This window comes from Cynocephalus volans, chromosome 12 (assembly GCF_027409185.1).
Source record: "Cynocephalus volans isolate mCynVol1 chromosome 12, mCynVol1.pri, whole genome shotgun sequence".
NCBI classification, from domain to species: domain Eukaryota; kingdom Metazoa; phylum Chordata; class Mammalia; order Dermoptera; family Cynocephalidae; genus Cynocephalus; species Cynocephalus volans.
In genome coordinates, this window is record NC_084471.1 from 4,237,017 (window position 1) to 4,251,196 (window position 14,180).

At 44.4% G+C, this 14,180-nt stretch overlaps 1 protein-coding gene across 1 annotated transcript in view; it reads right to left on the bottom strand.

Annotated features, from left to right (window-relative positions):
• Positions 1–14,180, bottom strand: part of TBC1D22A (TBC1 domain family member 22A) — a 370,690-nt gene that overhangs the window by 225,167 nt on the left and 131,343 nt on the right. The window contains exon 8 of the mRNA XM_063074804.1: positions 2,732–2,846. Coding sequence (XP_062930874.1) covers positions 2,732–2,846 — 115 coding nt within the window. The remainder of the gene's footprint in view (positions 1–2,731; positions 2,847–14,180) is intronic.

Below are 14,180 nucleotides of genomic sequence, written 5' to 3' on the forward strand. Positions count from 1 at the left end.
GACCACAAGTTCTTCCTATGATTCACCAGTGCCCTAAGCCCAAGCCATGCCTGCCTTCCTGAAGGGCCATCGCTCATCCCTGACTTGTCACGCTGCACACCTCTTCTGGCCCCTCTGTGGTGCTTCAATTCCAGGCCAGCAGTCCTGCTGCATGCTCCACGTGCCCAGCCTTAACCTGGGATCTGCTCAACCCACTAGACGTGGCTAACATGACATCTGGTCCAGGAAGCCTCCTCAGACCCCTAGACCGGGATGGGTTCTCCTAGCACCCTGTATTAGTCCATTTTGTGTTGCTATAACAGAATACCTTAAACTGGGTAATTTATAAAGAAAATGAAATTAATTGCTTATAGTTTCTGAGGCTGGGAAGTCCAAAGTCCATCTGGTGATGGCAACAGTGACCCCGGGGTTTCACACTGCAAGATGGTGGAAGAGGAGAGAACAGAGAGAAAGACAGACTCTCCTCTTTTAAGCCCTCAGAACCACAACACTGACCACCATTTTTAATCCATTCACTACTGCATGGTCCTACAATCCAATCATTTCTTCAAGGCTCCACCTTTCAATTACCATAATAGGATTTCCCACCCTCTTAACAGTCACAGTGGGGGCTAAGTTTCTAATACATAAAACTTGGGGGACACAATTTAAGCTTTGATGAGTTTTGGGGGGACATAATTCAATCCAATACACACCCTATGATTCCCCTGGATAATGTGAATGGTGATTACTTTAAACTTTTTAATTACTTGTCTATCATCTGTCTTCCCTGCTACAACCACAAGCTCCAAAAGGGCAGGAATTAGACTGTCATTGTTCACCTGCGTCCCCAGCACAGCAGAGGACCAGAAGATGCTCAGTCACACTTGCTGAAGTGAACTGACACCATATCCACACCCCAGTGCTCAGAGCAAGGCTCACAACACAGAGGGAGCTCTGCAAAGGTCCGTGTGAGTGACAGCACTTCAGCCACAGAAGGCAGGCAGGTGGTGTGCAAGCCAAGTTAAACAGACATGAGGCTTTACCGTATAAAGAAAGATGAACTTGGACTATAACAATGAACTTCCCCAAGCCTGGGAAACAAGATCTAAAAGGACTACAAATCTACCATTTGCAATTCAAGGCCAAAAAATAAAAAAGTCCACTTAATAGAATAATCAACTGCCAGAAATAAATGATACATTTTATACAGGTGTTCCAAAGCACCACTGTACATGCACTCAGTGCCTGGGTGTATTTTTATATGTGTGTGCATGTGTGGCATGCACACGTGTGTGCATATGGGAGGAGGTTGCAGGAAGGCAAGTAGAATCTCTTTGAACTCATCTGAAGATACCACTTGTAGAACACAAATTCCATTTTCTACAGTTTTTCTTTCTCCTGGACAATTAACATCATGGTCATGTCCCTTCATCCCATCTTGCTGATAATCAGGCAAATGCATTAAGAGTCACTTGGGTCTTACGACCTAAGTTGGTGGTAAGTAGTTAAGACAAACTTATTTACCACATTAATTAACTGGTCTATTTAACATGGAATATCAATTCTCTAATCACATCTCAGCTGAACTTCTGCTTTCAATTAACAGCTCTGAAGTCTACTGACAGAGGCCCTACTGTTCTAGGATCATTAAGAACATTTTCATTATCTGTCAAATGAGGGAGTAAGCAGCAGAAGAGCGCGCACTCTCAGGGGCGGCCTCTCCCTGCTTAAAAGCTGATCAGGGAGTGAGTGGCGGCAGTTCTCATCAGTTGCTTAGCAATGAAACGACCTCCCATGAAATCGTAACTGGAAACAAAAGTGTTAGAGGGTTGCAATAAAATCTACTATGTGGATATGTGGTCATCCTCAGAGGATAACCTGTCCTCCAGTAAACCTAATCTCTCCAGATTATTGCAGTGATGGGAATCTGAAGAAGACTAGAAACCAAAATGGCTAAAAACACAATTTAATAAAAACAAGCAAACACTAAACCAGGAAGGTTCACATGAAGACAAATTAAAATTGCATTTAAATTAAAATGCTACAACTAAAGAGTAAATGCCATCTTTTGTATTTATTCTTTACTCACAGATGAATTCAAAAGTAGATCCCTCGCTTACCAGAATTTTTTAAAAACTTAAAATATGTTCAAAACAGGTAAGGTTACATGACAGCTGGCTGTTGTGCAGAAAGAGAAAACAGCACTCAGAGACGCAGCACAGCCAACCTAAAGCTCTGCTAAAACAGGTATTTTGCATCTGAATAATATTCACATAAAACAAAGTATAACTAGTATATCCAAAGTAGGAAACTGATAAATTGCCACAGAAACACAATTAAAGAAGAGCTGGTTTTTAGCTTGTAAGCAAAACATGCAACTAATATTCTATCTCCTTAGCCTTATCCACTTAAATCCAAACCATTAAAGCCGGTGCTCTGATGGCCATTAGAAATAAACCACACTCCCCAAATATATTAAATTTCTCTCCATATATTATTAAAAAGAAAATATTAATAATTATAACTACATCTTAAAGTCTTCCATAGTTGAGCATGTGGATTGAAAGACATTTTTAAAAGTTGGCATCAATGAGAAAACTATCATTCGCTATTATCATTACTTGTTATCAGTAAAATTAAAGTTAATAGCAATTTTCAGTATTGGTATAATTACAGGTTGTACCACCCCCCAGCCCACTAAAGGTCGTGTTGATGTTTGTGGGGAGAACTATCGTGATAAGGAACTTACCTATATATTCGCAAATGAAGACCACAAAGAACGGAGTGACGAGGTCGTTTATCCCCTGAACATACCCACTGGCAGGGTGACGAATCGCCCATATAAACAAGATTCTTTCAAAAATCTGAAAGGAAACAGAGCAGGTGGTGAAGCAAAAACCGAGCATGGCAGAAACTCAAATGTATACACTCTTTTCCTTAAATATGTGCCATCCATATTTTGTCATGTCTTCAGTATTAAAACACAAATATAAACAGATATCAATTCTGTTTAATTTCTTGATAAAGTTCCAATTATCTTAACTGTTATTGACTCACAAGTCATGGGCAGTGTGTCTCCAACCCTGGGCCTAGCCCTTCCCCACGACCTGCCCTAACAACAGACACTCTGCTCCTGCAGGCGGCAGGTCACCACAGCACCCACTGCCCGGGGCACTGCTGCAGCACCTGGCACGTCCTGAGCACTTGCTCAGTGAGGGAGGGAGGGAAGGATGGATGGTCAGACAGGTGGACAGGTGAAAATGTCCATGGACGGATGCTCTGAATTTCCCTCATAAGGTAAATTAATTTCTTCAAACCCTGGAAAGCTATCACCATCTAAGAAGCCACACGAAAGCACCTTCCCGTCACAGACAAACCCCGCCAGGCTGGCAGCCTGCGAGGTGCCCGCGGGAGCCCACTCAGCCTCCCTCTTTCACACCGCCCTCACGTTCCACTGATCCTCCTCTTCACAACCCTCACCCCACCACCCTCCTCCATCTTTGTTCATGAAAGGACTTTGCCGGGGTGCACCACAATCCCATCACCCCAGGCCACACACGTGCACATGTGCACACACACGGCTGAAAGCCTGCACATGCTCCACACCTCCCACCCCCCGGCAGCCTACAGGCTACAGGGCAGCAGCCTCCCGTGGCCTGGCTCATGCTCCTACCCACGCCAGCACCTGCTCCAGCCACACTGAGCCACCACACCCTTCTCTGAGCCTGCAGGCTACTACTGCCTCTTGCGCTTCCTTCTGTCTAGAAAGCCCTCCCTGCTATACACTGAGCCTCGACTTCCCCAGCCTTCGAGAGTCAGTTGAAGCACTACTCCCTCAGGGAAGACTCTGTTCTGTCTGCTCCTCCCACCCTCTTTCTGGAAGAGCCAACCACCCCCTACACGGTGACCCTCTAGGCTCCTCCAGCCCCCACATCCCTCGCTGCTGGCTCCAGCCTGCATCCCAAGTTCAGTGCTGGCCGGGGCCAGTCTGACAGCTCTGTCCAGGCCTCACACGAATACAGCGCAGGGTGAAGACAGGACAGCGAATGCTCCAACAGATGAATGAGTTACGTCACTTCCAAACAACCCGAGCCTTGCAGAGCTAACTGTATTTGTACCTGAGGAAATCAATTCCTTCCCCCAAATCACCATCAACTCTGGAATTTACAAAGGAGGGGCCTAGGGCCCAGAAAGGTGAAGTCTCTTAATGCAGGGCACACAGTCCACTAGTGGCAAAACCAGCCATCAATCCAGTCCCTCCAATACCCACATTGGTACACGAGCCACTGTGGTTGTTCAAATGAGCAACAAAGTGACCACCACCTGCAACACAGCGGCCACCAAGTAACTGCTGAATGAGTAACACATTCACACACATGTAGTGACACACATTTTCCATTTTAAGTCAACAGCTTTCTAGATACAACTGAATATTTAAACAAGATCAAAGACCAAAATCACTTGACAATGCAGCACCATTTATGTATTTCTCAACAGCTGATGCACATGCTCCAGTGTCAATAAAGATGTTATCAGCGGCCAGATGAACAGCCCTGTGGGTGGCCCCAGAGAGACAGACAAGGAGGCAGGGCAGTGGTAGGAAGGGCCCCTCGGACCGCAGCACCCTAGCCAGGAGTCACTAGTGCAGCAGCCACTGCCCTGCTCAGCCACCAGGACACAGAGAAGGCCTTGCCAACACTGTGGGACCATAAACAGCACTCCTCACAGTAAGGCAGGCCTGTGACAGGCTGCAGGACGGGCGGGAAAGTCAACGCAGGCAGAGGGCACCATGAGCTCCAACGGCCCCCATGGCCCGCACCAACAAGCCTGTTAAAAGGGAGAGGAATGGACATGAACATGTGCGCAGACAACAGCACGAACACGCACATAGGCACAGGCCAGTGAAAGAGCTCAGGGTTTGTGTGGGAAACCACACATGACTGGAAATCAGAATGACCAGGCTTTTCATGATGACAGGGCTCCCTGGGTGGAGAACTGTTTATATTTCTCCCTGAGAAGACCTTCCTATGAACAGGCTAAAGTCTAGGATTTAGGGTGGAGAGAAGCTGCCAAACGAAAACCGAGGAGAAGCATCCACATCCGGCCCGGGAGCACCAAGTCGGCCTTACCAAGGAGGAGGAAGGCAAGCGCGTTTGACCCCCCTGGGGACTGTGCGCCTGCAAGCTGTCTCCAGGCCCACACCAACACCCAGCACCTGGCTTGGCAGTTCTGAGTGCATGCCAGCCTCCGCACCAGCTAACTCACATCCACTAATCACTAGAGACTCGCATCCCCTGCCCACTGGTGTTTATTCTGGACAGGCGCTCCTAGTCCTTCATGTACTACAGATCGAAGAAAGTTGCACTTACAGCCATTCAACTTCGGGCTTATAATTTCCCTATAACAACAGCTATTAATTAAGAACACAAGAGAAACTTCTATAATTTATGCTTCTTTGGGTGGGAGAGGGGAAGAAAAGGCAAGTGACTGCTTGATTTCCTTCTCCTCCCTTCCTCTTGCCACTGCCACGGTGGGGTGCACCAAGAAGCCACAGTTGGTGCCACCTCAAGTCAGCCACTGCAAGTCCCAGGCCACCTGCACTTCCTTCCACGTGGCCAACCCACCCTAGAGACAGAACCTTTCACCACCCACTGCAGAGTGCACAAGAGAAACCATCTGTCCAAGACGTTACCAACAGATCAGCCTTGTCTAGACTCCAGGGGGGAAAATTCCCAGTGACTGCAGAAATGTAGACCAGACTTCCACAAACACAGAATGCCAGGGACCCTGGGAAATCATGAGCCCAGCAGGATGGAGAGGGGCCACTGGTTCCTGACTTGTCCAGTCTAAGGAACGGTCCACAGGACAGCAGCAGGTCAGCAAAAGCCCAGCACTCATCCGAGGGGCCTCAAGGACCTCGGCAAGCAGACCACACATGCCAACCTCTGCCTGCGCACCCGCTCCCTGCCCTTGAGCCAGGGCAGGCCCCTCTTCCCACCCAGTCCCAGCCCTCTTTCCATGGCTGCCCCGGGATCTGACATAGACCCAATTTAATCAGCTGTTTCATTCACTCATTCATTGAAGGCTCTGAGCAGAAAGGCAGGAGTCACAGACAAGAGATCACCCAGTGTGGACAAGCGTGAAGCTGATGGACAGGGCGGCTGCCTCAGTCAGAACCGCAGGAGGAGTCTCAGGGCCCAGGGCTTCCTTTTCCTTGTTGAGTTTTTTCACTGTGATTTATTCCTTTATCTTTTTGTCTGAACTCACTTCATATAAGTTACACTTTTCTCTAGTTTTAAAGTTGCAAAACCTAATTCTGATCCCAAAGTCATTTAGTACTCTTTTAAGAACTTCCTTCCCAAATCATCTGAAATTATACTGTGGGGCCTAAGCGTCCCCAACCTCCCTCTGAAAGCCCCCGTCTTCATGACCCTCAGCTCGTTTCATAACAAGGTCTTCCAAGACCTGAGGTAAAATGTTTTCTCATCTTATATCATATCACGCAAACCAGGAAAGCACTCATGGTGTGAGAGCATTCGAACGGTATTTCTGCAGACTATCCTAAAATTGTCTTGCCATGTGATTTTCATCATAATGAGCTCTCCACAGATCAGATACCAGTGAGAGCCTGTTCTAAGAAAAAGAGGTCTCATTCCCAACGCAGAGGGTCACGTGCCATAGGACTTCTAAGCCAAGCATCGAATAATTGTACAGTTATTTTTCAAAGTATGTACTGAGCCATTTCTAAGCTTTTGCTCTCGGATTGGTGAAAAAAAAAAAAAAAAATTACAAATGACTAATTCCATATCACTTTTTCCAAATAAACATTTTCAAAGTTTAACAATGCAGCTCCTGAAAGGGGCACACATCAAGCATACCGCTCACTCCCTGGATGCTCGTCTGCTGACATGCAGGACTCTCAACAGACAGCGCCTCCAGGAAGCTCCGGGTGAGCAGTCGTCTGCACCTCCCACTTTGCCTGAGCTTCCACCAGCTTTCCACCCCCATCAGCGACTCCGCGCCTCTGCTGCTACCCTAGACAGTTCCAACTTTTAAAAACAGAAATCAGATAAGTATCTTTTAAAGGAAATTAGCTTCCTCATTCCTCCACTGAGGTTATCTCATGACGATGGTCCAGCCAAAAGGAAAGCAGCTCATGTGGGCCTCCTCTTCTTGCGCTACTCAGGAATGCATGCAGAGCACAGGTGGTTTTGGTCCACTGAGACACCTCTCAGTCTCCCACACCCCCATGACAGAGCCCAACTCCTCAGAACTCACTCAGAACACTGCTGGCCCCTCCAGACTCAGCCCACAGGAAAGCCAGAGGACAGAGTTAGTCGGAAGTCCATCAAAGCAAAGCAGGAATAGCCAATGGGTCACCAAAATCAAGGGTCAAAAGCCATAGGGACAAAACCAAGAATTCCAGGAGAGAGGCCTGGCGAGCCCAAGCAGCCAGCAGCCCAAGCACAGTGGAGAGTTCTGGTACAAGCTCCTAGAAAAGGCCCTGCTCCCCCCGGGGCTGGCCCAGGCTGCTGTCCAGGGCAGGGAGGGCACACAGGCAGGCAGGCTGGCTCAACAGCAGGGAGAGTGCCCAGTCCAGAGTGTTCCCACTATATGCTGAATGTGACTGACCCTGCAGCTGGAAACCCACTCTGCTACCTTTCCTGCAGATTCTCGACACAAAAGTGAGTCCCTCCTTCTCAAATCTGTAATGCACTTCACCTCAGCAATCACCCCCAGGCACCTGCCAGGCCAAGATCTGTTATGCACTTCACCTCAGCAATCACCCCCGGGCACCTGCCAGGCCAAGATCTGTGCAAACTGTGGGCATGAGGGTGGGTTATACGCAGAGACATCAAGTACACCAGGGAGCGGGGCCTGCAGCCCAGCCTGGGAGCAGGACACTCTTCCCACAGGCTGATGAGCAAACACTTCCTAAAGGACCAGGTCAGGAAACAGAAGGAATCACGGAGCCATGAAGCCAGGCAGCATCAGCGTTACTCCAAAGTCAAGTGTCCCCACAAACTGCCCCTCCACAGGGTGTCTTCTCTGATTCTTTGAATGAGAATAGAATACAGTCAGTGGAATGCATTCTGTGATTCCTTTACAACTTTAAACAACCTGTACAGGTTTCATGTGTGCACATCTTCACCCCGCACTTCAGCACTGTTGGTGACAGGGACCACATCTGGTCTTGATGTCACCCACATGCCCATCGGGTGTCTACTCGCATCCCTCAGGGGGTTCACAGCCCCCAAACTCTGTATGTCAAAAATCCAGGTATTTTAGTAGCAGCTTCCGCAGGCAAGGGGAAAAGAATGCATTCATTTGTACAGAACTACTGGGAGAAACAGGGCCAGCCTAGTAAACAGCAGACAGGAGAGGGCGAGAAAGACCTGTGGCAGCACGTTAACCTCCATCTCAATGAATGCGCTGTCAGTGTGAGCAGCAACATCGTCTCACAAAGGACAATAGAAGAAGGGTGCCCCACACATGTGGGTGTGTTTAGTGAAAACAGAGAATGATCTTAAATGGCTCTAGCAGTAAATACTCACTAAATATTATTAACTATTAAAGTTCTCTTGGCAGTCCTGACATTCATGTCTTTGTTACAGTGGGAATTCATTAAAAGTAGTTCAAACTTTAAGCCCTTCCCGAAGTATCTTTTCTGCAAGTCAGTTTATATTCACCAATAGTAAAAGGTTGCTCCTACTTGTTACCACCAGGGCTGAAGAAATTAAAAAACTAGAGGCACTCCCAGTTCACTTGCCAAATTTTAGAAACTCAAGCACCACAACACACATGCTAATTCAAAAACCAAAGTTTCTTCCTAAAAATCTCAACAGGATTCTTCCACAGAAGGCTCCCGGGAGGGGCTCAACGGGCCCCTACTCGGCAGCTTTCTGTCTTCCCTTTGTACACCTTATCAAAGACCCCCACACACCTCCACAGCAGAACTGGAACGCCAGCAGGTCAGTGCACGTGAGGAAGCCAAGGTGTTCTCAATACTAAAAAGTGAAATAAGCTGACATTGAAAATGTTGCTGTGTTCATGATTACTTATTAAAAAAATCTGGTTTCAGAAACCTAAAACATCGTACCTCTACCACATGCATCAGCAATACGACTTCACAGCATATAAAACACCATGAGATAATTTCTGTGAAAGGAACAACAAAAAATAGAGTTCTGTTGAGAAGACCTACGGGATTTATATCCCTCAAAACCCTTTGGCATTGCAGGCTCACATAGAAGTTATTTACAACTGAAGTTTTTGCAACATGATTCAAGGAACATTCCCCCCAAATGAATTATAACACCTGATAAATGAAACCAAAATAACAGTCCATAAAAAATCCAGAATGGATTAAAAGGCAAACATATCACATAAAATATACACCGAAGTACACCAAGATAACTCCCAAATATATATATGCATACAACATAATCAATGTGTAGAACTCTCATTTTAACTTAGCAATAATGCCATATTTGGTGTTAGATTATTGAATATTCACTTCATTCAAATATGTTAATTTACATCCCAAATTTTGTGCCATTGTCAGGTGTCTTCATAGGTTACCAAAACACAGAGACTTCACTATGTTCAAAACTAAGTACTTAAAAGAAACAATACTCTCAAATAAAACATAGTGTCACTATTACCAGAACAAATATTTAACACAACTGATATGATTACATGTCAAAGCATGACTGGAGAATCAATAAATGGTTAGAAAGCATTTTTCAAATTAAAGAGAAACTTGACTTCCATTTCTGGCAGTATAACACATTAGATTTTAACAAACTTAGTCCTGCGATGCACTAAAAAAAACTATCATCAATAGAGCAAGATGGTCAAATAGAAGACCTTCCCACTCATCTCTCCCAGAAAGAAAACAACAACAAATAAACAACTACATTTGGATTAAAATAACTAAAGCAGAGCTCCAAAGGACATCAAAGAAGTAACAGAAACGCTAGTGAGCACAGGAACTGAGGACGGCCAAAGAGAGAATGAGGAAACACCGGCCTCCACCACCCAGCCAGGAGCAGCTGGGAGCCGGGAGAAGCTTCTCCCTACTGGGAAAAGGTAAGAGAGATGCCCCAGCAGCCCCCTCAATGCCTTGGATAAGTATAGTCTTCACCGCTGGGGACCCCCACAGTCCACACAAACTATAAGGCCAGCTGAGGGAGCTGCCTGGAGTCCACACAGTTGTGCTCCCCCAGAGAAGGGGCCAATGCGCCCCATCCTCTGTGGCCTGCACAGCTACTGGCTATACCACTTTGGAACTGGAACTACTTCTGAAGTGTGTCTTGCTCTGGGCCAAGTGGCCACAGCATCCTTTCATCCCAGAGGCTATACTGCAACAGAACCACCTCTACCTGGTGGCCTAACACCCCCAAGCCAAGCTGCAAGCAGCTGTTATACCCTACCCTGAGAAGCTACATGGCTGGGGAGATGCTCCAACTACACCTGCCAGTCACAACTGCACCCCACACCCTTCAGCCTGAGCTGAAATGGCACATCACCCCCCTGGTGAATTGGTGTCTTGGCTGAGCAGAGAAGCTATGTACCCCAGAACTGAGCTGACATAGTATCCCGTATCCCAGGGAAACAGAGCAGTGGCTGACCTGAGACACCCTAATCCTACAGGCCAAACAACTTTAGGGCCCTGCTTCTGGAAAGCTAGAATAGCCCCTCAGAGACTGAGATGCTGAGACATTTCTTTCTCCAAGAAGTGTAGTTAGCACTGTGCTTCTCCATGCCCCCCAGGACCCAAATTACAGGTGTACCCCACCATTCTGGGTCATTGCTGCCACTGCACCTGGCCTCACACAGTCTGATGTATTGCCAGGTCCCACTATCCTAGGGTCCACAGTCACCACTACATGTTGCCTCATCCCCTGGGACCCAAGTAATCAATGAGCTCTATTGGCTCTGGTTCCTGAATTACTACTATAGTCTGCTCCCTGGGCCCAAACCAACAGGGCACACCTTCTTCCCCAGAGCTGAGCCAGTGCTGTGCCCTGCCCCAAGCTTGAGGAGGGGCCTCAAAGTCAAAGGTCCTGAGACTGTGGGAAATCTACATGCCACCTTGTCATAAAGAGTGAATCTGCACCCCAAAACCTAGGTGCCACTATGGGTTCACAAGACCCAGGCCTAGGATCCTGGTTCCACAACCACTCTACACCTGGAACCCAGCACTGCTGCAGCTTCTCACAAGTTGTGAAAGAAGCAACACTGAGAGGGATCTTCTAGGCAAAATCTCCCCATTGTGAGGGAAACAAGAATAGGAGGACCCCAAAAGTTCATGCCACAAAAGACCTTAACAACCTACGCCACTGCTGCCACTAACTTCTAAAGACTATGTCCTATAAACACCCACAGTTATCTATGATATTGATTGCAGCTGAAGAAGCTGCTCAGAGACCATATCACTGCATCTACATGGAACCAGAATCACCACACATTTCCCAACCAGCACACTGAGACCCACCTAAAGGTGAAAGACTTTCTCTATGAAAGACACTCTGTGAGGTTTAGAACAGGAAATTTTTCCACCAGATGCACACACATCAATATAGGGACAAAAGAAACATTAAAAGCAAGGAAATATGACACAACTAAAGAAACACAATAATACGCCAGTGACAGGCCGCACAGAAAAGGAAAACTACAAAGTGCCAGAAAAGAGTTTCAAAATAATAATCTTAAGAAAACTCACTGAGATACAAGAGAATAAAGAAAGACAATTTCACAAAATCAGAATAATAATTCATGATATGAGCAAAAAATTTTGAAAAGACCCAAAGAGAAATCTTGCAGCTGAAGAATTCAATGAATGAACTAGAAAATACAATAGAGAGCTTCAACAGCAGACTAGATCAAGCTGAAGAAAGACTTTCTAAGCTTGAAGACAGGTAACTTAAAATTACCTAGATAAGTTGTTTAAAATTACTCAAGGTAGGGGAGAGGATAAAAAATTGTAAAGAAAGACTTAAGGAATTGTGGGACACCATTAAGCAAGCAAATGTTCATATTATGGAACTTCCAAAAGAAAATGAGACAGAAAAAGGCATGGAAAGCCTATTTAATGAATTAATAGCTGGAAATATCCCACTTCTTGGGAATATGAACATCCAGACCCCAGAAGCTAAAAGATCCTCAAATAGATTCAGCCCAAAAAGGTCTTCTCCAAAGTACATTATACTCAAATTGCCAAAAGTCAAAGACAAAGAGAATTCTAAAAAAACAGCAAGAGAAAAGTATCAGTTCACATAGAAGGGAATTCCCATTAGACTAACAGATTTATCAGCAGAAACTTTACAGGACAGGAGAGAATGTGATGATACATTCAAAATGCTGAAAGAAAAAAAATTGTAAGCCTAAAATACTATATACAGCAAAGCTATCCTTTAAAAACGAAAAATAAACTCTTTCCCAGACAAGCAAAAAGTGAGGGAATTCATCACCACTAGATCACCTTACAAGAAATTCTCAAAGGAGTCTTACATATGAAAGCAAAAGGACGATAACCACCATCATGAAAACACACAAAAGTATAAAACTTACTGGTAAAGCAGATACCAAAAGGGGGAAAAGAAAGAGAGAAATCTCATCAATACAGAAAATCACCAAATTGCAATGATAAACAATAAGAGAGGAAGAAACAAGGGATATACAAAATAACCAGAAAAAATTCAACAAAATGACAGGAGTAGGTCCACACCTATCAATAATTACCTTGAATATAAATGAACTAAATCCCCAAATAAAAGATATAGACTGCTGAATTTTTTTTAAAAAGACAACTATATACTACCTACAAGAAATTCACTTCACCTGTAAAGACACATGTAGACTGAAAGTAAAGAAACAGAGAAAAGTATTCCATGCAAACAGAAACCGAAAGTGAGCAGGAGTAGCTTTACTTAGATAAAACAGACTAAGTCAAAACTGTAAAAAAGAGACAAGGAAGGTTACTATATAATGAGAAAGGGATCAATTCAACAGAGGATATAACAGTTGTAAATATACAAGGAGTCTTCCAAAAAGCTCATAAAAAGATTCACATGATCTCTGAATTCCATTTTTCCATAAAAATTTTGCAGTACCATCACATATGCACCCAACATTGGAGCGCTCATATATATAAAGCAAATGTTATTAGATCTAAATGAAGAGACAGACTCCAACATAATAATAGTTGGGGACTTTACCACCCCAGTCTCAGCATTTAACAGATCATCTACAGAAAATAAACAAAGAAACATTAAATTTAAACCATACAACAGACCAAATGGAACTTAGAGACACTTACAGAAAATTTCATCCAACAGCTGCAGAATATATATTCTTTACATCAGCCACAGAATATTCTCCAGTGCTGACCATATGTTAGGCCACAAAACAAGTCTCAACACATTTTTAAAAACTGAGATTCTATCAAGTATATTCTCTGACCACAATAGAATAAAACCAGAATAACAAGAGCAACTTTCAAAAGTGTACAAATACATGCAGATTAAACAACACACTTCTGAATGATCAAAAGGTCAATAAAAAATTAAGGAGATTTCATGAAATCCTATCAAATATATTCTATGACCACAATGGAATGAAACCAGAAATCAACAGAGCAACATTTAAAAGTGCACAAATACATGCAGATTAAAAAACACACTTCTGAATGACCAATGGTAAATTAAAAAAATTAAGGAGATTTAAAAATTTCTTGAAACAGGTGCTCACCATTAGTCAGCTGGTTAGTGCACGGTGGTGATAACATCAAGCTCCACCAAGCTCAAGGATTCAATGGTTCAATCCCTACGCTGACTAGACAGCCACCAATACAATAAAAAATAAAATAAAATAAAAATTTCTTGAAACAAATGAAACAAGAAACACAACATACAAAAACCTATGGGATACAGCCAAAGCAGTATTAGGAGAACCATATACTGCAATAAATACTTACATCCAAAAAGTAGAAAGATTTCAAAAAACAACCTAACAATGTATCTCAAGGAAAAAGAAAAGCAAAAACAAATGAAACCCAAAATTAGTAGAAGAAAAGAAATCATCAAGACCAAAGCAGAAATAAACAACATTGAGGCTAAAAAAAATACAAAAGATCAACAAAACAAAATTTTGTTTTTTTGAAAAGATAAGCAAAATCAACAAACCATTAGTTA